This window comes from Melanerpes formicivorus, unplaced genomic scaffold (assembly GCF_026170545.1).
Source record: "Melanerpes formicivorus ecotype bairdi unplaced genomic scaffold, bMelFor1.0.p_v2 SCAF_8, whole genome shotgun sequence".
NCBI lineage: Eukaryota > Metazoa > Chordata > Aves > Piciformes > Picidae > Melanerpes > Melanerpes formicivorus.
Window position 1 is genome coordinate 9,261,768 of NW_027142360.1, and position 25,764 is coordinate 9,287,531.

General features: G+C 46.7%; 1 protein-coding gene across 2 annotated transcripts in view; it reads left to right on the plus strand.

Annotated features, from left to right (window-relative positions):
• Positions 1 to 665: 665 nt before the first annotated feature.
• The window catches only part of ST8SIA1 (ST8 alpha-N-acetyl-neuraminide alpha-2,8-sialyltransferase 1), a 126,619-nt gene continuing 101,520 nt past the window's right edge, over positions 666 to 25,764 (plus strand). The window contains exon 1 of one of the 2 annotated variants that reach the window (XM_068141955.1): positions 666 to 977. In XM_068141955.1, the coding sequence (XP_067998056.1) occupies positions 733 to 977 (245 nt within the window). In that variant the 5' untranslated portion in view covers positions 666 to 732. Of the gene's footprint in view, positions 978 to 10,975; positions 11,038 to 25,764 lie in introns of those variants that run through there. The other variant, XM_068141956.1, reaches the window with a different exon arrangement.

The window sequence follows — 25,764 nt, forward strand, 5'->3', positions numbered from 1 at the left end:
GTGGAGGGAGTGCGGGGAAGGAGGGAAGGCGCCGGGGTCGCGGCCGCCAGCGGGCGGGGTGGCGATGTCCGCCAGGGCGCGCTGGAGAGCAGCGCGGCTGCCGCCGGGGCCCGCGGTGCTGGGGGAGAAAGAGGGGCGCCGGCAGGGTGGCCGGGCGCTGGTGGTGAGCCGGAGCGGGACCCCCTCTCCCGCCGCTCCGGCTCGACCAGTGCCTGCGGGCAAGGAGGGGAGGCAGCGGGGCGCGGAGCCGCGCCGGCCGAGCCGAGCGTCGCAGCAGCCGGCTCGCCGGCCGCTTTTCCACTCCTTCCCTCCCTCCGCCAGCAGCTGGGGGGGTGGGCGGGCGGGCGGCGGGGCCCGGGGCACCCCGCGGCCGGGGCGGGGTGGAAATTTACCGGGGCCGTCCGCATCGCGGCTGCGAGCGACAGAGAGGGAGGCGGAGGGAAGGAGGGAGGGCGGGGAGCAGCGGAGCATCGTCTGGCGGGGAAAGCGAGGGACCAAATGACTGTGAGGAAGGGCGGCAGCCGCCACCGCCGACACAGAAGCCAGCCGCGGCGCAGCGGCAGCAGCCCCGGCAGGAGACCCGACGCCCGGGGGGCCCGGCTCTCCCGCGGCCAGCTAGGAGGCCATGGCGGCGGGCGGCAAGCGGCAGGCGGGCCGCCGGGCTTAGGGCGCGGGCGGCGGCGGGGCTGAGGTGGGCCCCCCGCCCCGCGGGCGCCGCATGGCGCGGGCCTGATGCCGGAGCGCGGCCCGGTGCCGCGGCGGCGCTGCGGGTGGAGGAGGAGGATGGCGGGGCTGGCGTGGAAGTGGCCGCGCACCCGCTTGCCCGTGGGGGCGAGCGCCTTGGGCGTCTTCGTCCTTTGCTGGCTCTACATCTTCCCCGTCTACCGGCTGCCCGACGAAAAGGAGATCGTGCAGGGGGTGCTGCTGCAGCAGGGCAAGGCGTGGAGAAGGAACCAGACTGCGGTCGCCCTGTTCAGGTAGTGCCGTGTGCGGCCCAAGGGCAGCCGGGGACGGGCGGCCGGGGACGGGCAGCCGGCCGAAGCAGCGGGCAGCGGGAGCCTAGCTGGGCGCTCTCCGCACCCCGCCAAGCCCCAAACTTTATATTTTGCTATCCGACCCTTCGTTTCTCTCCAGCGGGCGAGGTACAGGCAGGGCCCCTCACGCCCAGCAAAAACTTTCTGTGTGGCTCTGTTTGCTGCGGGGAGGAGAATGGGCACGGCGCGGACGGATGTAGGCTCATTTCTCTCGGGGAAAGAAACCCATCTAGGATGCCTTTCCCGGGAGGTCTGAGGTATCTGAGGCTTGCAGTGTTGCTTGCACAAAAGGATGCTTCTCGCTTCCTGGATAACCTGGCAGCCCCTCTGGCTGCTGACAAAGCGAGGGGCTCGGAGACTGACTTGGCTTTGTGATAGTAGCTGCCAGCCTGCCGCCAGACAGCCGAGCGTGTGGGTCTTGCTGGGATGCTTAAGGGCATGTTTTCCTGGGTGTTCATTCCTGTCAGCATCCTCGCTCCGAGGAACACTTTGGAAGCTCGGCGCTGGCCGTTGAGTCTGTGCAGTTTATTATAGAAACCACGTGAAGAGGCACCTTTTCCTCTTTTCTTTTGACGCGGCTGGGAAATGGCGATAATCCTTGGAGCCCTTTTCACCTTCTCCCGCTGCTCAGGAAAGGAAGAATGTTGCAGTCTCAGGGTGCCACGTCTGACAGCGGTAGAGAACGAGGTCCCTGCGGCAGGGAGGACTTTGTTTGAATGACCCTGTCTGAAAACGCGAAAATTTCTCACTTCTCGGTAAAATGCAGACAATTGGAAGAGAGGCCGATTTGCCTTCTCTCCTGGAGAAAAGCTGGGTTTGGTTTTCTCCCATCCTCTAAACAGCAAATGAAAGATCAGAATAAGCAGAAATCAAACTGCCTGTGCAAAGGCCCTCTTTCTTTAGTAAATGCTAGAATGAATCAAATACAGAGTCCAAGGGACTGGGTTTTTGGTTGGTTGGTTTGTTTGGTGTTTTGTTTTAAAGGGATGCACAGCTTTATTTGATGTTCTTCAACAGTTTTTTGAATACAGCTCAACTTGCATCTGTCATGAACCAGAGCCAGCACAATTGCTTAGTATCTTGTCTGCTGGGATAACAGAAACTTTACAGTTCTTCAAAATCAGGCTTGCAGGAAATAAAAGCAATGAGAGGTGCTAAGCGTGTTAGCATCATCTCATTGGTTAGGCCTGGAAGAAGCCCTTCCCTTTAATACAGAGCGAACAGTAAGGTACCTTGCAGGATCCTTTCCCCAAAGTGTTAACACTAGAAACTGGGTTGATCTTCTCCTATGCAAATTCGTCTTAAACCAATTATTGTGCTACAGATTCCCATTGTTTTGTGGTATTATTATCTGTATAGGTGATATAGGAAAGGGTGTTGTAGAAAGGTTGGTGCTGGTTTCTTCTCACAAGTAATTAGTGATACAGAAGAGGGAATGGCCTCAAACTACAACAGGGCAGGTTTAGGCTGGATGTCAGGAAAAATTTTTTCACAGAAAGTGGTCAAGCTTTGGAACAGGCTGCCCAGGGAGGGGGTTGAGTCACCACTCCTGAAGGTGTTTAAAGGTCATTTGGATGTGGTGCTTGGGGATATGGTTTAGGGTGAACTTGAAGAGTAGGGTTAATGGTTGGACTTGATGATCCAAGGGGTCATTTCCAACCTCTGTGTTTCTGTGAAGCAGTTTGATGTGTTCTTCTTCATGTTTGTAAACTGAATGTTGTTTGAAAATGGATAATGCTGCAGCAGCCTCTGTTAAAAAAAAATTGGTTTGGGCCATTTCCACCATATGGCTCAGAAACAAAAACTCTGCATGGCTCGTCAACTATTCCACTTGCCCATATGTTTTTCCACTCCCTAAGCATAGTGATTATCTCAGAGATGCTATTGAAGAGAGTCTCTTGCAATAAAAGGAGCTATTGTTTCTTGTCTGTGTCTCTTGATGGGTTGGAGTCACGTTAAATATAATGAGCTTTAAATCAATCTCCTTCACCCAATAATGATTTTAAGAGGAAATGTGCACTGGGGATATGCAGTGAGTATACCATCAAATGTAAATAATTGGGATGTAGAATTCTCTTTTTGCTGTGTAAATATGTTTCTCTTAATACTGACAGAAGGTTATGAAATCGAAGTCTGCCTCGGGTAAGCTGCCAGATATTGTGAGGTGGTCATCAGAAATAGAGTTCTGCTCTTTGCAGTGGTCCTGCTGTCTGTCCTGCAAGAGTGCTGTGAGAGCTCCCTGTGTCAGTTTCTGCTGGAAACTGACCATGAGTTCGAGTCTCTGTTTCAACTGGGAAGGAGGTGTAGAGCTTCGAAGAAATCCTGCATGTGGGCTTTGGAGTAGTACACTTTTCCATAATTGCCTAATATTAAGTTTGTTCTAATAAATGATGAATATCTTTGTTGTTTTAGAATGACAATTGCCACACAACTGTGTCATAGTATCATAGTATCAGTCAGGGTTGGAAAGGACTGTGCACAAGGATCATCTAGTTCCAACCCCCTTGCCAACTGTGGTTTCACTCAGCTTTGAAGAATAAATTTGAATTTGCCTGTGCTAAAAATCTGCATGAGAAAGTCCAAACTTTCACCTTAGTGCTTTGTGTAATAATACCGTGCAGATGTTTGAGTAGCCAGGTTCTTGATGCACAGAGAAAGCATCTCATAACTTTGTGTCTATCTCATCCTGTAAACTCACTGGACTTCTACTGTGAAGCAGATTATCATCCCTGAGTAATTAACTTGATCAAAAGATGTTTTCCAAACCTTGTGTATGCCTGGAGAGGAGGAGACTCAGGGGTGACCTTATTGCTCTCTACAACTACCTGAAGGGGGGTTGTAAACAGGCAGAGGTTGATCTCTTCTCCCAGGCAGCCAGCACCAGAACAAGAGGACACAGTCTCAGGCTGCGCCAGGGGAAGTTCAGGCTGGAGGTCAGGAGGAAGTTTTACACAGAGAGAGTGATTGCCCATTGGAATGGACTGCCCGGGGAGGTGGTGGAGTCGCTGTCACTGGAGGTGTTCAGAAGGAGACTTGACAGGGTGCTTGGTTACATGGGTTAGTTGATTAGGTGGTGTTGGATGATAGGTTGGACGCGATGATCTTGAAGGTCTCTTCCAACCTGGTCTGGTCTATTCTATTCTATTCTATTCTATTCTATTCTATTCTATTCTATTCTATTCTATTTCCCCCTTGCCTTCTGTGTGTGGATCCAAGACAACTGCACAAGGTAACAGCAGAGCCAGTGAAAACATCTGAGGTAATTTGCACTGAACCCTGGCATCTGAGTGCCAGTAACTCCTCAATTTCCACTGCTCCTTCCTCCTCTGCTCTTTGCAGCCAGAAACCTCATGTAAAGGTCTGACCCATGTAGACTCTTCCTTATGCAAGAGCCCTGACTGTCCTGATGGTTGTGGGATGATTTGCCTGAGGTTTTTGTGTTGAATATAGATTTGCAGAATAGGTTTTCAAGTACCACAGATTACTGTTTTTGAAGTGTGCTGTTTTACTGCAGCTGTGAATAAGGACAGTTTGTAGAGTTAGAAAATGAACAGGATGAAGCTTTTGATTCTAGCACGAGTCTGTGTTTATAGCATGCTTACAGCCTTGACTCTGCACACACGACTCCAATAAGTGATCCTGGCTTGATGAGTACCTCGAGTCCTACTGACACCAGTGCAGTGGGTGTCAGCAAGAGCTGTTTGCATGGGCTTTTAGAGGGAGTGACTGATCCTGGAAAGCCTGAAAATACAATTGAGGTTATTAAGAGAGCTCTTGGTCCAAATTCTTCCCTTAGTTAAATATAGCTTCCCTTAAAATCTTCAGACTCAGGGCATTTGGAGCTGAGCAGCACCTGCAAGCAAGTTACTGGTATTATCATCCTTTAAATGTCAAGACACCAGTGGCTGGGGGTAGTCAGCCTCTCTGCTGTCAACATCTTGTCTCTTGACATCTACTGTCCAGTCTGTCAGTCACATGGCAAACTGCCTAATCTTGAGCTACAAAGTGGTGAGAATACGAATGAGGCCATCATTAGAGTCACTAATGGCTAGTGTGTCAATTTACCTTCAGTATGATGGCTTGTCATCCTCAGAGGTGCTTAATGTCACTGTGATCTAAATGTTTTTGCAGATTGCTAAGGCTTCTTGTAAGGACCTAGTGCTGCTTAAATTATTTAGGCAAAAACGTTGCTAGCTGCTGCTTGTTATTACTGAAGTAAATGATGAACAATAATGTCTTTGGGATTAGTTTATTTTAAAAGATTGCAGGCTAATTAAAAGCAGAGCTGGATTTTTCATCTACTTTATGAGCTCCATACAACCACAGATCCCAAGTGCTCTTTGTTTACCTTACACTTCTGCTTCATTTGTTGCCCAGGGGAGTGGGGGGGCTGTAAGCTTTTGACTGTCATGAATCCCACCAAAAGAACTGGATGGGGATGAATGATTTTGAGGTTCTTCAGGAAGAGGTGGGACTATCTTGCCTGTAAGGCAACAGAAAGGCCACCCTTGAGATTTGTATTGTGTCCTTTCTTCTGCTGCAGCAGTTTTGTGTGATGCTGGAAGGTCACCCTGGGTTTATTTTTGGGGGTGGCTTGGTTGAGCTGGTGGCAGATGTCTTCTGTGAACACAGTGTTCGTGACCTGCTTCTGTTCCAGAGCATCTGCTACAACTTGGCTTAGCTCGCCAGTGCTGTCCCTTGTGTCCCTAGAGCCACCAATGTCCATGCTTATGTTGGTAGGTGGCTTCTCCATTCTTTTTTCACCAGATTTGGTCTCTTGTCCATCATCCAGTGACAGAGAGGAGAAGCTACTAGACTGAAATCACACAACAGAGTCAGTGACTGAACTGGACAGAATATCCAGACATGCTGGACTCTGGTGCTTGCAGTGTAGTGAAGCTTCTAGTGTTAGCTTTCATGTGTCTTGCAAAAATAATGCTCTGTTGCCACAGTGAACTGTGCTGGAGGGCATCTTCCCACTGCAACCCTCTCTGCCAGCTGCTGTCTGCTAGCTGTTCACATCTGTACCTAGCGTGCAATCACAACAGATGCTGAGGGGGAAGATCCCCTCGTGCAAATAAATGTTCTTTTTAGATTGCATCAACACAGAGCTGGAATTCCAGGTCACCTCCTTGTCTGAGTGAGAAGAATGCTGTTGCCAAGTCCCTGAGACTTTCTTTAGCTCAGATGTCTTTTCTGTTTCTTTTCTCATGTGAGCATAGTGAATTGTATGAGTGTTGTGATCCTTATCGAGGTATTTCAAGGCAAATCTGAGATGAAACTTCCTATTGTTCAGGATGACTAGAGTTTTGCCCTGCTTAAACAGTTTTATCATACTGAATTATTTCTGCTTCTTGCACTGAAACAAGTGAAGAATAGAGTAGGGGTTAGATTGTGGAGATGGTGGATTAGATTAGTCAACCTCTGTGGCTTGTGAAGGCTTGGTCTGAAACCATCAGATATGTTCAAGTATTGTGTGTTGGCAGTGGCCAAATCCATCTCATTTTGCTTTCCTGTCTAGGCATCACTGCTGCTTGGCCGTGTTTCTAACTTGGTTGTTAACATTCTGGCTAACTTTTCTGTGGTTGTGTTTGACATATTGTTGATAAGTCATTGTGCCCCTGTACTCAGCACTGGTTAGGCCACACCTTGAGTGCTGTGTCCAGTTCTGGGCTCCTCAGTTTAAGAAGGACATTGAGACTCTTGAACATGTCCAGAGAAGGGCAATGAGGCTGGGGAAAGGCCTCGAGCACAAGCCCTACAAGGAGAGGCTGAGGGAGCTGGGATTGTTTAGCCTGGATAAGAGGAGGCTCAGGGGAGACCTCATTGCTGTCTACAACTACCTGAAGGGAGGTTGTAGCCAGGAGGGAGTTGGTCTCTTCTCCCAGGTAACCAGCACCAGAACAAGAGGACACAGTCTCAAGCTGCACCAGGGGAAGTTTAGGCTAGAGGTGAGGAGAAAGTTCTTCACAGAGAGAGCTGTTAGCCATTGGAATGTGCTGCCCAGGGAGGTGGTGGAGTCACCATCCCTGAAGGTGTTCAAGAGGGAATTGAATGTGGCACTTGGTGCCGTGGTTTAGTCATGAGGTCTGTGGTGACAGGTTGGACTTGATGATCTTTGAGGTCTCTTCCAACCTTGGCGATTCTGTGATTCTGTGATTTGTAATTTGTAGTTGCCTGGTGTCTTCAGCTGAGATGGGAAGTTGTTTTGGTGGAGAGGTGCAATTTGAAGAGCAGGTCAAATAGGAAAAGAAGTGTTCTTATCTTATTTTATTCTTTGGAGCTCTGGTGAAGAAAGCAAGCTGCAGATAGGTCCAGCTTCATAGCTTCAAGGTCTTTAGATGTATTTAGATAGCTAAATTACATGAAAACAATGAAGAATTAGTTATCTGAGTTATCTCATGGCATCTTTGCATATCAGGACTATGATGTCAAGATAGGAATTAATTTACATTCCCGAGTTCCTGCTCATGGTATCCTCTTTCCTTGCCTCTAAGCAGCATTTTCTTCCAGACTTTCATTTTACCTTCCTGAGTTAGTCAAGATCCCTGTTTCTGCTCTTGCAGAGTTTCAGAGTGCTGATGGAGTTTGATTTTTGTAAAAATTCCAGTGCTGCCAGCATTTATGGGAGGGTGTAGCCAACTCCCCACATCTCTTTTCCTGTTGTCTGGGAGCATCTGAAGGCCCAGAGCTGAGCACTGGGGCACAGGAGGAATGGAGACTTTAACTGGAATTTAGGCTACCCAAGTAGGGCCCTGAAAGTCTGGTATGTACATACACAGACACTGCTGGATGGATCTGTTTTCACATCTGTGCTTTCCCTTTTCCTGCCATATAGTGGATGGAATGGGCACAGAATCATAGAACGTCTCAGGCTGAAAGGGATCTCAGAGATCATTTACTCCAACCTCTCCACCATGGGCAGGGATGCCTCTCAACTAGACTGGGGTGCTCAGAGTCTCATCCAACCTGGTGATAAACACCCCCAGGAAGGAAGCATCCCCAGACTCCTTGGGCAGCCTATCCCAGAGTCCAACCCCCCTCATACTGAAGAAGTTCTAAGAATCATCCATGCAGTATAGTAACCAGCAATTTATTCCTCTGCTTGTAATTTTCACCTTTGAGTAGCCAAGAGTGTAGCTTCCATTTGATGTATGTTTGGTGACTTAAATAAAATGACCTGTTTTTGACCTAGTTCCTACTAGGTAAATGCATGGAAAATGAATTACCTTCCTCTCTTTAGAATTTGGCTTCCCCCAATGAGGATGAACCTTATTGAACTGAGGAGGCTCTTTGGGCTGGAGTCTTCTGTCATTCCATTTTTCTAATCAACAGAGAATACTTAACTTAAAATCTTTGTGTACATATTAATCTTTTTCTATGTACTGGTGGACAAGAAGTTATCCATGGGACAGCAATGTGCCCTTGTGGCCAAGAAGGCCAGTGGTATCCTGGGGTGCATTAAGAAGAATGTGTCCAGCAGATTGAGGGAGGTTCTCCTTTCCCTCTACTCTGCCCTGGTGAGGCCACAACTGCAATATTGGATCCAGTTCTGGGCACCCCAATTCAGGAGGGACAGGGATCTGCTTGAGAGAATCCAATGGAGGGCTTCAAGGCTGATTAAAGGACTGGAGCACTGCCTTATGAAGCAAGGCTGAGAAACCTGGGTCTTCTTAGTCTGCAGAAGAGAATGTTGAGAGGGGATTTAATAAGTGTATATAAATATATGAGGTCTGGGTGTCAAGAATGAAGAGACAGCCTCTTCTCACTTGTGCCCTGTGGTAGGACAAGGGGCTTATTTTCTAGCAAAGTCCCATCTGGGGAGACAAAACATAGGCATTGTAGAGCTTGTTGATGTTTGCTGTCATTGCCCTGCTCAGCTGCTTACTGTGTGCATTTTCCTCCACACTAGGTCTGTCATGAGTGTTCCGACTCTCACGTACTCAGCTTCATGCTGTCATGTTGCACTGGCTGGCAGTCCCCAAGCAGCCCTGTTCCCCAGTATCTTTTGTGGTGCCCCATGTGGCATTCTGCTTTAGGCATTATGGCTTTGCCCTGTGTCTCAGACCCCCTTACCCCACAGCACAGGGATCTTTCAGTCCCCTGCACTCTGGCCCCATGGCAGCACCTCCACATCATCCTCAGGTGCTCCTCAAGACTTCTGCTGGAGTTGGAGGGTGAAATTGTATTTGGTGAGTAGCCACTAGGAGCACAGTGACAGCTGCTTGTGCTTAATGGGAGGAAATGAGGTCCTGAAGAAAGGCAAGGGGGCAGAGAAAGGAGGTATCAGGCTAGAGGAGGAGTTGAGCATGAGTATTTTCTTGGATTCATAGAACAGTTTGAGTTGGAAGTGACCTTAAAGATCATTCAGTTCCAGCTCCCTGCTATGGGCAGGGACACTTCCCAGATTGCTCAATCTGCCCTCCTCAAGCTTCAATCCATTCTGCCTCATCCTACCACTACAAGTCCTTGTAAAAAATCCCTTCCCAGCTTTTGTTTAGCCCTTTCAGGTACTGCAAAGTCACCAGAAGGTCTCCCTGGTTACCCTTTCTTCCAGAAGCATCTTTTCACTTGGTCTTCATATTCTCTCATAGTGAGCCTAATGATGGGAATCATCAAGATAGTGTGTTCAGTCTCTAGGTCATGTGAAAACCTGGTGGGAACCAAGAGCTGGGAGGCTCAGGAAAGGTGATCTGTGAGCTCTGTCACTAAACAGCAGTAGTGTGTGCTGCAGTAGAGTAGACATCCCTAAACAGTTGGAAGTGTAGTGTTTAGGTTGTACTCTTTAGGTTACCCTTGCTTGTTTATGGGTGATTTCACTGGCCATCCACCCAGTGACGTTCAGACTCTTTGCAATCTCCTGCATTGCACCATCTGGTATTTAATGGCAATGTAAGAAGACACAAGACTAAGTCCATCGAGGGTGTGGCCATGCAATGGGATAGAAAGGAAATGTAATATTCATGAGGCACTAGCAGAGGAGCACTGTTGGATCAGAGGAGAGCTATTGGATCAGAGGAGACTGGGAATGATGGTAAGTCTCTTATTGCAGCTGGCTTGCATCTCGCTTGAAGATAGATTGCAGCAGTGCTTGTGCAGCCTCGTGCAGGGCTCCTTGTCTTTCCTGGACTCCCTCAGATTGCTGCTCTAGGAGGCCAAATAGTGATGGAGCAACTTGTGCATTTGTTAGCCCTGAAAACAAACAAACTGGGAGCAGATTCAAAGGTCTGTGAAGCGGGGAAAGTGTTGGCCTTTTCTTTCCCCAGCCTTTAAGCACAGGAATGGGTAGGAGCAGTGCAGTGAGATCAGCAAAGTGGTGCAGTTGCAAAGAACAAAGGATGCTTCTACATGATGTTATGTAGGATTCTGTGGTGCATGCTACTCCCTGACATGGGTTGATACTTCCCAAATAATTTTCCAAGTGTTTGCTGCAAATGCAGATGCGAGGTCAGCAAGGGTGTATGTGTTTGACTGAGGATAGCTGTTTCTGGAGCATGTTAATGAACTAGCAAGATGCCTGGAGTTCCCACTAATACTTGGATAACACTGCATGAGGAAATAAGGAGCTAAAGAACTTGTCCCAGGGATAAATGGATGTTTCTATGTGATCCAGACGCTTGTAGAGCAAGATTGCCAGGAAAGATAGAACAAAGAAAGTTTTAAAAAAGGAGGAGAACAAATAAGGAGAATCTTCAATGAATTTAAGTTGTGTCTTGGGCAGGAGAAAGATAGGAAAAATACTCTTCTAATAAAACCTTCATGAAGAGGTCTGGGAGGTAGACAGAAACACCATAAGCCACTCTGGAGCAGTTGATTGCAGCCCAGGCTGAGTGAAAAATGCCTTTGAAAGGAATACTTGCTGGATGTCGTTTGCTTTTTACTAAATCTTTGTCATTTTTATGATTTTAATTAGAAAATACTGCTGGGTTGAGAAACTGAGGTTGGTCTACAGGTGCCTGTTCTGCCCTTCCCAACAGCTCTCTGTAAACCGGGTAACCTACCTGTAAGTACTCAGGAAGTTTATACTTCAGCCACAGCTATTCCTTTTTGGTTTGTGGAGTGGAGTTTAAAATGTAGCTCTGTGAGGGTCTTAATGTGGGACTTTCAGGAGAGGTTTTGCCAAGGGCCATGACCCCAACTGTTTTCAAGATCCAGAGGATCTGAGGCTCAGCGCTCCAAGGGATTTCCACCTGCAAAATTTCACTTAGCTTGGTGATGGTTACTCCTCTTCCAGAGCAAAGCAGGAACAGATGCTGAGCTGTGTATGCTCGTGGCTAGAGGCAGTTGATGTAACTTGGGGAATGCTACTAAGTCTGCTGTTGCTCAGCCCTGTAATAGTTGTGCCAGCTCCTGCAATCAAGTGACTGTGACAGTCTTGGTTTCATGCAGTAATAAAGAAGGACTTTTTTCAGTCCTCACAGCTGAAGTACAGGTCCTGAAAACATGAATGGCATCTTGTGCCTCACAAGGCAGATAAAAATCTGCTGTGGGTTGTTGTTTTTCAGATGCCTAATTTCTGTGCCTTAATCATCGTTTTGGAGGCCTGACTCATGATTTTTAAATGCTAGGGATTGCTATAGTGAGAATTATGTGGCAGCTTGTAATTAGATGCAATTTTTGTTTTTTTATTAACTAAGGAAACTGCAACAGTGAAGGAAAAAGGAGAAACAAAACCAATCTGGGCATTTCTTTATAGGTCATATTGTTAAGTGAACATTTTGTCTTGGCACCCAGCAAGCATCTATCACAAACACACTTGCTGAGCCTTATGGACAAATGCTGAACATCTCCAGGATATAGTAGCCCAGCTGGATGGAGCAGTAAAAATGCACATGAGGTGCTCGACCTTCCTGTCTAGCTCCAGTCACTGCCTTTAAACGTTTAACCATCTCCGGAAGGGAATGGCAGAGTGTGGAACTTGAGCTAGCTGATCCAAAAATGGTATCAGCAGCAACAAAAAAGTAAACCTATCATTAGAGAAATTATGTGTTTTGATGGCTCTGTTTAGACAACAGAACAAGTGAAAACACTTATCTGGTGTAGTTCAGCAAATGCTAATGGGTCCAGCATGTGATAATGTGTTTGTTCTTTGCCTTGGGTCTCTGATGGGTGAACACAGTGCTGCTTCTCAGTTTGTTTTAAAAAATCTGCTTTGTGCTTCGCTGTCAAACAAGCGTCCTACAAAATGGCTGATTTGGTTGTTTTTCCTCACCTCATCCATGTTAAAATACATTGGCTGGCCTGAGTGGTTGGTTAAGTTTAGTGCAAATTTAGTTTTTTTTCTTCTGGCATTGAGTCCATCATCAGTAAATTTGCTGATGACACCAAGATGGGGGCAGAAGTTGATCTGCTGGAGGGTAGAGAGGCTCTGCAGAGAGACCTCGACAGGCTGGGCAGATGGGCAGAGTCCAACGGCATGAGATTTAACACATCCAAGTGCCAGGTTCTGCACATTGGCCACAACAACCCCATGCAGAGCTACAGGCTGGGGTCAGAGTGGCTGGAGAGCAGCCAGGCAGAAAGGGACCTGGGGGTGCTGGTTGATGGTAGGCTGAACATGAGCCTGCAGTGTGCCCAGGTGGCCAGGAGGGCCAATGGCATCCTGGCCTGCATCAAGAACAGTGTGGCCAGCAGGAGCAGGGAGGTCATTCTGCCCCTGTGCACTGCACTGGTTAGGCCACACCTCGAGTACTGTGTCCTGTTCTGGGCCCCTCAGTTTAGGAAGGATGTTGACTTGCTGGAATGTGTCCAGAGAAGGGCAACAAAGTTGGTGAGAGGCTTGGAACACAAGCCCTATGAGGAGAGGCTGAGGGAGCTGGGGCTGTTTAGCCTGGAGAAGAGGAGACTCAGGAGTGACCTTATTGCTGTCTACAACTACCTGAAGGGAGGTTGTAGACAGGCAGAGGTTGGTCTCTTCTCCCAGGCTGCGAGCACCAGAACAAGAGGACACAGTCTCAGGCTGCACCAGGGCAGGTTCAGGCTGGAGGTTAGGAGGAAGTTTTACACAGAGAGAGTGATTGCCCATTGGGATGGACTGCCCGGGGAGGTGGTGGAATCGCCATCGCTGGAGGTGTTCAGGAGGAGACTTGATGGGGTGCTTGGTTGCATGGTTTAGTTGATTAGGTGGTGTTGGATGATAGGCTGGATGCAATGATCTTGAAGGTCTCTTCCAACCTGGTCTATTCTATTCTATTCTATTCTATTCTATTCTATTCTATTCTATTCTATTCTATTCTATTCTATTCTATTCTATTCTATTCATACAGGAATGGGCTGCCCAAGGAAGTGGTGGAGTCGCTGTCATTGGAGGTGTTCAGGAGGAGACTTGATGGGGTGCTTGGTGCCATGGGTTAGTTGTTTGGGTGGGTTGGATTGGTTGATGGGTTGGACGCGATGATCTTGAAGGTCTCTTCCAACCTGGCTTGGTTTATTCTAAATAAAGGTTTATTCTAAATAAAGAATGTATCAGATCTAAATAATGGAGAAAAGCAAAGTTACCTCTGCTGGTGTGGGGGCAAATGAGCTGGTGGAGTTTCCAGTGGGGTGTGGACTTGCTTTTCTGTGTGTGTATCAGGCTTTCACTTGAAATCATGGAGCAATCTAGCTGAATCTGAGCTTGTCCAGGACTGTAGAGCTTAGTTATTTCCCAAACTTGTCTGAATCATTTGGTTTCAGATGCTGTCTTGTGTGGCTGGGATGTCTGTCCTGTAAGACTCTTACTTCTTTCCATCTAAGTTTGATACGAGAAATTAAAAAGACATTCTAAAAGTTCTGAGAAGGAAATTGTTTCTGCTCATGAGATACTCTGCAGAGATACTTCTTAAACAGTTTGGTACCTGCTAAGAACAGGTTAGCTTTCAGCAAGTTTAATGAATAAATGGCTAGGCTTTGTTACTTCATTATCACCTTTTTGGGTCTAAAGTCAATTGGTTGAATGTATCTACTGGGCCTGCATTAGGCCTGGAGCACATGAATGTGATTTAAAAGTATTTTAAAACCAACTTTCAGTACTTCTATCTTAAGATGCCTTGTTGAAGGGCTAAGTAGGTTGAATGATTTGTTTAATGACTTTCAACTTTCATCCTCCTACTTAACAGATTTCTTGCATTAAGTGCTTAAAAGTTTGGTTTGGAGTTTTACTTGGTCTTTTCAGCAGCATCTTTTAAATATTGATACTGTAAAAGACCATAACAGAAAGTTGATTCACAGTGAAGAGCACCTTAGGTATTCCAGGCTTTTTCTTCCCTCAAGGAAGGTGGTTTGCCTCATCTCAGAAGGGTACTAACATTTCTTTCTTTCTTTCTCAAAGTTTGTGTGACAGTGTCAGTGCAGACCCGCCACTGGTCCACTCAGCAATTTATTTTACATTGAAGACTCTACTCAGAGTTATTCTCTACAGCCATCATTGCTCTGATGTCCTCTCTGCTTAGCAGAATCTCTCCCCGAATGCCAGTGTGTGTTGCTGTTTTAGCAGCTCTTTGCTGGAGGGATCCATTACTGTCTCATGCCATGATATTTGAACCATCCCAGTGTTAGAAAGGGACAGAAATGGTAAAAGTGTGCTGGTGGGGAGGTACTCTGAGGGTGTCTTAGTTCTTTTCCTGCTTCAGGCCTTTGCATCTGTCCCTGCGTGGAGGGCAGGCGGTGGATGCTGTCCCTGGAGAGGTTACTCAGAGGTGACATAGCAGACGCGCCGACTCAAGAATAACTTGTGGCCCCAGGTTTCTGGAATGGATTACCTTAATGCTTTGGATCAGCTCCAAAACTACCTCAGCTGTCACCAGCATCTCTTCCCACTTTAAAGAGTAAGTTGTTCTATAAATAGCAGTGCTAATTAGGCTGTTTGTGTCCCAGTTCCCTCAAATCCTTTTGTTCCTGGTGGCACACCATGGAGCGAGAGGCAGCGGGTACTGACCAAGCAGCCAGCTGTGCTTGGGCAGGGTGCACAGCTCTGCCAGCACGGGGCTCAAAAATTTGAGTCTTCTTTCTACTAAAGTTTTCATAAAACTTGTAGGAACTTAATAATATTTAATACTTGCCCTCTTCCCTGTTCAAATGAACTGTTGCTGAAGTTAACTAGACATTGGAGTCTCCCTTTCTCCTCGACTTTTCACAAAACTATTAGGATCCTAATCATATTTGATACTTGCCCTCTTCCCTGTTGCCCTCTTCACTGTTGCTGCTGTTAACTTACAAATTGAGAAGTCTGTGAGGTGGGCAGGATGGGTAGGTCAGGCAGTGCCCTCAGTTAGGCCATGTCTATTTAAAACACATCCTTTGTTTCCAGGTGCCCTCAGAATTGCTTGCCGGCTGCCGGACCCCTGCTGCTCTGACTTCTTCAGCCTTTCTGGGCCAACCCATCTCAGCCATGCCCTTACTCAGTAGGGAACCACTTCGTCTTTGTGATTTAGGGCACGCAGCTTCCTGCAGCTGTCAGACCTCTGTCCTCCCTGCAGCAGGCCTCCTCTGCTGGGAGCCCAGCTCAGACCCAACCATAACCTGTAGCAAGCTGTCAAGCTGGGAGCAGACAAACTCATGTATCCTCAAGGACAAGAGTGTGCTCTATCCTGCCTGCAACAAACAATCTACAATATTCTTCTCCCCCTCTTCTTCCCAGTCTTGTCCTAGTTGCTGGCTGTTCTTAGGGACAGGATGTCTTCCTTTATGTATTCTTGTTCTTACTTAAAAATGAAGTTTTCTACTGGGAAATGTGTCAGAACCTTCTCATTGAATGCGAGGGAGGCATTGTGGAGTGGGGTGCTTCAGAGAGAAAGAAAATATATGTCCTTGGAGGGCAGGGTGGGAGATGGAGGGGCCTTGGGAGGTTGGAACTTAGGTGGAAGATTGGTAGGGTTTAACATAGTAGAGGCAAGTAGTTTGTAATAGCAGGGGTGCTGAAGAAGAAACATCAAAGAAAGTAAACACTTCTGTGGAACAGTCTAGCAGAGAAAGACAGACTGTAGTGAGGAACAAACATGTGGATAAATCAGAAGGGCAATCTATTAAGAATGAAACATTCAGTGGACAACAGTTCAGTTAATTAGGCAAGATAACCCAAGGTGGTAACAATTAATTAAACCAACATATGTTAAATTATAATGTCAATGAAGAAGATCATGTATCAGATGGGAGCAGATCACTGGAGGAAATTGAGAGTCCAGTTTCAATGGCCTGTGTGAGGTATGAGAGGCTGTGAAACTGTAGTAGGAGAGGGCATTTTTATGCCACAATATGGAAGGAATGGGAATAATTTTGCTCCAGAGATGACTGTGAGAGTGGTGAGATTTGGAAGTAGAGTGATGAAATATGTGGAGTACAGCCCACTCACTGCAGCTATCTCTGGTACCTGTCCTACTTAAGAGCTGTGGTAGGGAAAATGTCCATATGGTTAGCAATGAGATAGGAAAACAGCATTTGTTGCTCTGTTTTTTTGTTGTTGATTTGTTTCCCCTCACACCCACACCACCCTCCCCTTACCCTCCCCTATATTTTTGTTATTTTGGTTTCATTGGCTTTTTTGTTTGTGTCATTCTGTGAGTGCATATTGCCAAGTAGACAATCCACAGACCTGCCATCTAGTAAACTTTTGTTTGCTGAGGTTTAGACTGTCCTGTGGGACAGCAGCAGCTCATGCTTAGGGGCTCATGAATTACAATGGACAATTCTTAGAGTTCTCAGATCTAAACTAGAACTGGAGGTAGTTATTTTTGGGTTTGGGATGAGACTTTAAAACAAAGGCACTCTGTTTTCTCCCGATACCACCCATAGCATTTCTGCTGAGATGACTTATTACTTAGTGTTCTAGGAGGCTTGTACAGAACCGCTTTAAACTGATGCATAGATAATGTGTATTTAGAAATAGGGACTCAAAACTGCACTGTGCCAGGGAAAATCAGCTACTCCAGAACTCCTAAGCCACCTGCGCTTGGCTAGTTTTGTTTCCAAGCTCTGAGCAGGTGAAGGATTCGTGAGGGCAGACTGCAAATGCCAGCACTTTCTCCAGGCTGATCTCACTCTGCCCCAAATATGCTTCCATTCCAGTGGCTGCAAGGCAGGTTTGTGAGATGTGTGTAGCACAAATAAATTGCTAACAGACTTTTATTACAGTGGATACAAATACAGAAATGTCTTTAGCAGGACAGATTCCCAGAACAGGTCCATTTGGTTTAGTTTCTGATCTCTGCCCAGGGCTGGCACCAAATGTTGCAGGGAAAGTCATGCAATAGATAGGGATACATAAAGTAACCTCCCAAAGAAGTCAGTGTCTTGTATTCTTAACAGAATAGAATTAACCAGGTTAGAAAAGACTTTCAAGATCGAGTCCAACCTATCATCCAACACCATCTAATCAACTAAACCATGACACCAAGTGCCTCATCCAGTCTCTTCCTAAACACCTCCAGTGATGGTGACTCCACCACCACTCTGGGCAGCACATTCCAATGGTCAGTCTCTCTTTCTATGAAGAACATCTTCCTCTTGACCTCCAGCCTAAACCTGCCCTGGTGCAGCTTGAGACTGTCCTCTTGTTCTGGTGCTGGTTGCCTGGGGGAAGAGACCAACCCCCACCTGGCTACAACCTCCCTTCAGGTAGTTGTAGACAGCAAGAAGGTCTGCCCTGAGCCTCCTCTTCTCCAGGCTAAGCAACCCCAACTCCCTCAGCCTCTCCTCACAGGGCTTGTGCTCCAAGCCCCTCTCCAGCTTTGTGGCCCTTCTCTGGACACATTCCAGCAACTCAACATCTTTCCCAAACTGAGGGGCCCAGAACTGGACACAGGACTCAAGGTGTGGCCTAACCAGTGCTGAGTACAGGGGCAGGATGACCTTCCTGCTCCTGCTGGCCACACTGTTCCTGATACAGGCCAGAATGCCATTTGCCTTCTTGGCCACCTGTGCACACTGCTGGCTCAATAGCTTGAGGCTTAGCCTTCAGTAACTTAGTTTAATAATTCATTCAAAATTACTGGTGTTATTTATAGCAACCTTTAATATTCTTGGTCCATATATAAACAATGAATCCTTTCTTAACTGTTATTGTGTTTAGTTTGCAAACTGCGGGTGTTCTCTGAATGGTTTGTTCATCCAAGTGCTGGATTCTGCACATCGGCCACAACAACCCCATGCAGTGCTACAGGCTGGGGTCAGAGTGGCTGGGAGCGGCCAGGGTGCTGGTCGATGGTAGGCTGAACATGAGCCTGCAGTGTGCCCAGGCGGCCAGGAGGGCCAATGGCATCCTGGCCTGCATCAAGAACAGTGTGGCCAGCAGGAGCAGGGAGGTCATTCTGCCCCTGTGCACTGCACTGGTTAGGCCACACCTCGAGTCCTGTGTCCAGTTCTGGGCCCCTCAGTTTAGGAAGGAGGTTGACTTGCTGGAGCATGTCCAGAGAAGGGCATCAAAGTTGGTGAGGGGCTTGGAACACAAGCCCTATGAGGAGAGGCTGAGGGAGCTGGGGCTGCTTAGCCTGGAGAAGAGGAGACTCAGGGGTGACTTTATTGCTGTCTACAACTACCTGAAGGGGGATTGTAGGCAGGCAGAGGTTGGTCTCTTCTCCCAGGCAGCCAGTACCAGAACAAGAGGACACAGTCTCAGGCTGCACCAGGGGAGGTTTAGGCTGGAGGTCAGGAGGAAGTTTTACACAGAGAGTGATTGCCCATTGGAATGGGCTGCCCGGGGAGGTGGTGGAGTCACCATCATTGGAGGTGTTCAGGAGGAGACTTGATGGGGTGCTTGGTGCCATGGGTTAGTTGATTAGGTGGTGTTGGATGATAGGCTGGATGCGATGATCTTGAAGGTCTCTTCCAACCTGGTCTATTCTATTCTATTCTATTCTATTCTATTCTATTCTATTCTATTCTATTCTATTCTATTCTATTCTATGTATAGAGGTCTCACTTGTAGATTGCTGCTTCACCCCTCTAAAAAATGGATTTCCTCCTCAGCTAGTATCCTCTCTTTTACTAATTTTCTTATTTACCTGGCTTATTTTTAGATTGCGGCATTGTTCCAGCACAAGAAATGCCATCACACTATTGATAACTAAATTACTGATCATCCACCCTCTAGTAAACAGTTTAATTACTGTGGAAACTGAATAATTGCTCTTTAAAATGGTTCAATTATTGCCTCTGAAATATGATTATTTTTTTTTCTAGATAACTGAGTGCTTGAAGTTCGTGAGATGAGTAGCACAGACCAACTGAAGGACACTCCCACAGTTAAATATAGCTCTCTAACTTGCCACGCAATCTTGAGCCGCAAGGTGAATTTAGAAGATGAGTTGGAGACCTAAAAAGCTGGCAGTTGGATTGCTGGGTGCTCTCAAACACTGTGTGGACTTTTACCAGCTAGTTTCAGGGCTGGGAGCTCTGAATGAAGGGAAAGCTCAGACAAAAGTGTTCCTAGAAAGCAAATGTTGGGTTAACATTTGAGCAGTACACATCCCATTAGCGTGAACTTGAAAGTCTTCTCATGCTGGTCACGGACACTAACATTTATCTGCCTGACAGGACACATTTCTCATGTTCACTCAGTAGCAGGAAGAAAATACACCATATTGGAGTCTATTGTTGGTTCATCATGGAATCAGTCCACTGCTGCTCTAGCAAGCTGAGGAGGAAGGGGTCAGAATGGGAAAGTGTGTCCTGGGTGACCATCTCTTTGGGCCAGGGCCAGCCTCTGCTCTGTGGTGTCTTTGCTATGGGACAGTGTTTTGGGTTTTTGCTTTTATATTTTGAACATATAAATTCTGCAAAACTCTTAAATGATTATGAGCTACTTCCAATCCAGACTGATGATTTTAAGATCAATCAATAAATTACGGAATCTGCTAGTTTCCTTCCTCATTCCTGGCAGGATCTTGAACACTGCTGTTTCATAGGCCGAGGTTTCTAGTGATTAATCATATCCCCAACCAGTGCTTCCTTGCTAGTGAATAGTAGCTCTGGCTGTAAGTTGACCCATCAATACCTGTATAAAAAATTATTCCTGACACACACCAGAAATCTCCCAGGTTGTTTGTATCACGCTGTGTTGCCCTTCCTATAGATGTCAGGGAGATGTCAGTCTCCTAGTGATCCAAGAGTTTGTGATCCAGAGACTTAGTCAAGTTCTTTAAAGGAGGTTTCTGTTACCAGCACTATGCCTCACTCTTCTGGAATTGAAAATGTGGATGCCTGGGTTATGTGAGGTTATTGATCTGTTTGTAGGAGAGATGAGTAGTTGCTCAAGACTACCTGCAGCTGGAGGTTCCACTTCAACATGAGGAGAAACATCTTTATTGTGAGGGTGCCAGGGCCCTGGAGCAGGCTGCCTGGAGAGGTTGTGGCATCTCCTTCTCTGGAGACTTTCAAAACCTGCCTGGATGTGCTCCTCTGTGACCTGCCCTGGCTGATCCTGCTCTGGCAGGGGGCTGGGACTGGGTAATCTCTAGAGGTCCCTTCCAATCCCTAACATTCTGTGATTCTATGATTTCCTACGTTAGCTCTAATGAATCCTGTAACTGGGTTTTTAGCAATAAAGAAGTCCAAGAAGGATAGAAAACTCTCAACCAGTGGTGGAGTAAAAGGAGGGAAGGTAAAACTCCAGAGCTGAATTCTGACAGGAACATTTCCCATAGCTGTAGGGAAGCTATTTTGCAGCACTGGAACCCTGGAGTTCCCCAAAGCCATCCACTCAGTGTGCATGCCTGTGCAGGGGAGGTGTGATTGTATAGCTGGGGGCAGGTCCAGCAGATGGCAGAGACAGGAGAGGTAGATGGAAAATAAACATCTTGACAAAAACAGGCACAAGTCATAGCATGTAGTAATCTCTGCAGTTTTGTGTTTGACAGGCTGTTAGGAATTCTCTCACATTTAGTCTCAACTTGTTAAAGGCCACCAGATTAGACAGGAGGGTGAAGCTGGATACATTGCTTTAAATAAAAAAAGCTTAGTACATAAGTAATGTTTATCCAGGGAAGCTGTTAGATTGCTCTGGGTAGTGGGGTTTGTGATTCCTCACTTATTCCTAGCAGCACCAGACCATAGCACAGCAAACTATTTAGATTAGGATAGACTTGAACATGGTTCCTGTCTCCTCTTCACCTCTTAGGAGGAGAGACTGAGGGAGCTGGGGCTCTTTAGCTTGGAGAGGAGGAGACTGAGGGGTGACCCTCATTCATGTTCATAAATATGTGAAGGGTGAGTGCCAAGAGGATGGAGTCAGGCTCTGCTCAATAATGCCCAGGGAGCAATGGGTGGAAGTTGAGGCATAGGAAGTTCCATGGAAACATGAGGGAAAAAAAATGTTCTCTGTGAGGGTGACCCAACACTAGAACAGGCTGCCCAGGGGGGTTGTGGAGTCTCCTTCTATGGAGATACTCAAAACCCACCTGGCTGCATTCCTGCGGGTTCTGGTATAGGTGATCCTGCTCTGGCAGGGGGTTGGACTGGATGATCTTTCAAGGTCCCTTCCAGCCCCATATGTTCTGTGAGTCTGTGATTCTTCTTTTTCAGCGCCAAGCAACTGCCTGGCTTCTACTTCTGCTGCTTCTCTGCCTGTTCAGGCAACCTCCCCACATATACAAGTCTCAAAATCAAACCCAAACCACTGAACATCATGGTGTATTGTGAAACTCTGTGTTTGTAGTAAGTGCTGCCAAGTACCAGCTGTTTAATGGTAATGGCAAAATAGTGAACAACGAGTTTGAAGTTGAAAATATGTGAACACCTTGATGGCCAAAGCTGTTTGGATTATGTTAAGGATTGTTTCAGATCTCTGACAAGATGTTGTGATGTACCTGTGAAATTGTGGGAGCTTTGGAAATGTGAGTTTGGAAAACTTCCCTTTGAGTGCCACTTGAATCTTTGCACCTAAAGGCCTGGTTTCTATTCCCTGATTAATTCTTTTTACCTTGCTGGGGGAATCCTTCAGGGGAATCCTGCCAGCCATGAGCTCTCAATGTGCATTTGCAGCCCGGAAAGCCAATCAGATCCTGGGCTGCATCAAGAGAAGTGTGGCCAGCAGGTCAAGGGAGGTGATCCTCCCCCTCTACTCAGTTCTGGAGCCCCTATCACAAGAGGGATATGGACGTGCTGAAATGTGTCCAGAGAAAGGCCATGAGGATGATCAGAGGGCTGGAGCACCTCTCCTGTGAGGACAGACTGAAGGAGTTGGGGCTGTTCAGTCTGGAGAAGAGAAGGCTCCGAGGTGACCTAATTGTGGCCTTCCAGTATCTGAAGGGGGCCTACAATAAGGCTGGGGAGGGACTTCCCAGGATCTCAGGTAGTGATAGGACTAGGGGGAATGGAATGAAGCTGGAGGTGGGGAGATTCAGGCTGGATGTGAGGAGGAAGTTCTTCACCATGAGAGTGGTGAAGCTCTGGAATGGGTTGTCCAGGGAGGTGATTGAGGCCCCATCCCTGGAGGTGTTTTAAGACCAGGCTGGATGAGGCTCTGGCCAGCCTGATCTGGTGTGGGGTGTCCCTGCCCTTGGCAGGGGGGTTGGAACTAGCTGATCCTTGTGGTCCCTTCCAACCCTGACTGATACTATGATACTATGATCTGGAATGGCTCAGATGATAAGCCTCTGATTGTCCTTTGAAAACAGCAGTTGACTTCTAGAAATGCAGACTACATGTACAGGTGCTTAGATCTCACCTACTTAAAGTTCTTCCCAGGAAATTCCTGATGTTTTATACACCTTAGAATGAAAGTGTATAGTTGTGCTGCTGAACAGTGAATTGGTGCTGTGACTCTAGCCAAAAGGCCCTGGCTCACGTTAGGTTGCCAGTGAAGCAGTGGCATGATTCAGAAGTGAGATGATGTGGGAGGAAAGTGGGAAAATGTCTATTGGACTCTTTCATACCTCCTGTTAGTTACTTTGCAGTAGTGAGCACCTGTGAGAGTGGAGGTCTGAGCACATATAAAGTAACTGCAAGAGATGTTTTATGTGGAGCTGTCAGTAAGTTGGCAGCGCTGTTCAGAGCAAATGGCCAAAGTTTACTTTTTCATCAGCATTTTATCCTTTCTAATGAGGTGTTAGAGGGAGTTAGGTATACAGATTTGTTACAGTGACATGTTCAGAAAGAAAAATGCATCACTTTCCTGTAATTGTCTGCTGTTCCTGTTGCCTGTGCTAGGCAAAGAGGAGCAGATTGTGAGGATGTATAGTCACCTATGGATAGAGAATATTGAGATTCATCACAGCTACTCGAACTATCTAAAAGTGAAATTTCTCTGTTAGTGCTCCTACTGTGGTTTCCTACTGCTAGAAGTAATGAACAGGCAGAGGTACTTGCAGATACTGACAGCTCTCTTCTGCCTTAGATACCTATGTTAGGGAAGAGTAAGTGTGCTTTATTGACTATGGAAAGTCTAGATAACAAACATAAAGTAGATGCTGAACTATGCAGTGACTGGGCTGTGGTGGTGTGAACATAGATTGAGGCATGCCAGGTGACTATTACAAGAGTCCAAAATGGGGCTTCAGCCACTGAAGTGCTTCTTACAACACAGACATGTCATTCAGCCACAGAGGATGGAAGCAGGAGAGTTGCAAAAAGAAATCCTGTGGTCCAGCAAAAGGCTTAGCATTAGCTTCTGCTTTTGCTTTGTTGAACTGGAGTCCCAGTTCTGCAGCATACCCTGATGATCACAAATAAACTTGATATTTCTTTTGGTTTTTTTGGAGGGGGCTAAGCCTCCAGGAGAGCAAGTCATAAAGTCAGGGAGGCTACATGGCCTTTGTTCCTGGGACAGATGTTTGGAGATGTCTGCTGCAAGCATCTCAGCTGACCTCCCTGTTAGAACAGACTCATTTCAACTCGGAGCTGGTGAGATCTTTTCTGATTTTAGTAAGTCTGTAAAACAGGCTAAAGCCAGAATTCAGCTATGATGGACTTAAAGAGGAGTGCAAAATGATTGACATTTAACTATTTTCTGTGGCTTCACCAAAGGAAAAGAGACTTAAAAAGACTTGGAATTGGAGCTTCTAATGAAGCTCCAATTTACTCCATTTAGCAAAGTATTTGCATCAATGAAACTGAGTTTATAATAGCACCTAATACTCAGGCAGGATTTAAAACACATTAGCCAAACTGCTTCAGAAATGAAGCTTTTAACCACAAAGAGTGGAAATGCAAGTTCAAGGGATGTTCCAGGTAAATGGCTCTGTTTTAATTTGTAATAGTTTTACCATTCATCTTCATCTGTTAGAAGCCATCTGTCAGCACACAGAAGGATCACTGAACTCAGCTCAGAAATACCTCTGGATACTTGGCCAGCTGATCATCAGCTGTTTTCAAAAGTGATGTTGGGCTGTAAGTGAATTCCAGTGTCAGTGCATAGTGCATTAAATTGTGGCTTTCATCCAGGATTGGATTGTTGCAGCCTAACTGGTGCATAGTTTTGAGTATACAGGGGCAACAAAGAATCACAGAATGGTTTGGGCTGGAAGGGACCTCGAAAGGTCATCTAGTCCAACCCCCACTGCAGTCAGCAGGGACATCCTCCACTAGATCAGGTTGCTCGCAGCCCTGTCCAGCCTGACCTTGAATGTCTCCTGGGGTGGGGCCTCAATCACTTCCCTGAGCAATTTGTTCCAGTGTTGCGCTACCCTCCATGGTACAGAACTTGTTCCTAACATCCAATCTAAATCTCCTCTAATTTCAACCCATTGCCTCTCATCCTATCACTGCAGGCCTTTGCAAACAGTTCCTCTGCAGCCTTCTTGTAGGTCTCCATCACAGAATCACAGAATCACCAAGGTTGGAAGAGACCTCAAAGATCATCAAGTCCAACCTGTCACCACAGACCCCATGACTAAACCATGGCACCAAGTGCCACATCCAATCACCTCTTGAACACCTCCAGGGCTGGTGACTCCACCGCCTCCCTGGGTGAGGTACTGGAAGGCTGCTATTAAGTCTCCCTGGAGCCTTCTCTTCTCCAGGCTGAACAACCCCAGCTTCCTCAGCCTGTCCTCGTAGCAGAGGTGCTCCATCTCCCTCATCATCTTTATGGCCCTCCTCTGGACCCACTTCATCAGGTCCACAGTTTTGTTGATGTCCTTTTCAAGAAAGCTAAAGCAAGGCTTTATTGGATTTGTTTTTCCTTTTAGCTGGTAGGAAATGTGATATATGTAACTGGAATCTCAATCATAATCTACCTTCTTTATGAAATGTATCTCACTGGCTAATTTAATCTAAATTAGACAGAATAATAGAAGTCTTCAAGGTAGTCAGTTTGTACACGTTTCATGAAAAACAGTGGCTGGATAGAAAAGAGAGATCAAGCCCGAGCATTCCTACTGTGTTTGGCCTCCTGTTTGGCTGGTCAGCTCGTCTTGCTAGCTGGCAGGGCGTCAGATGGATGCTTTCCAACCAGGCAAAACTCAGTATTCTATACAACTGAAAGTTAGTAGATGGGGGAAGCAGTTTCTGAAATGTGAGAGAAGCAAGTTCCTCTTCAAATCAGGGCTTCTTTCCCTTATACATCTACTCATAGGTCTTTGATGGACTAAAGCTTCCCTCAAATGTGCAGCTACACCTTTGAAAATACATTGCTCATCATGTGGCAATTTTACATACTCTTGTCTCTATCACACCAACAGAACAAGAGGACACAGTCTTCAAGCTGTGGCAGGGGAGGTTTAGGCTGGATGTTAGGAAGAAATTCTTCACAGAAAGAGAGATTGGCCATTGGAATGTGCTGCCCAGGGAGGTGGTGGAGTCACCATCACTGGAGGTGTTT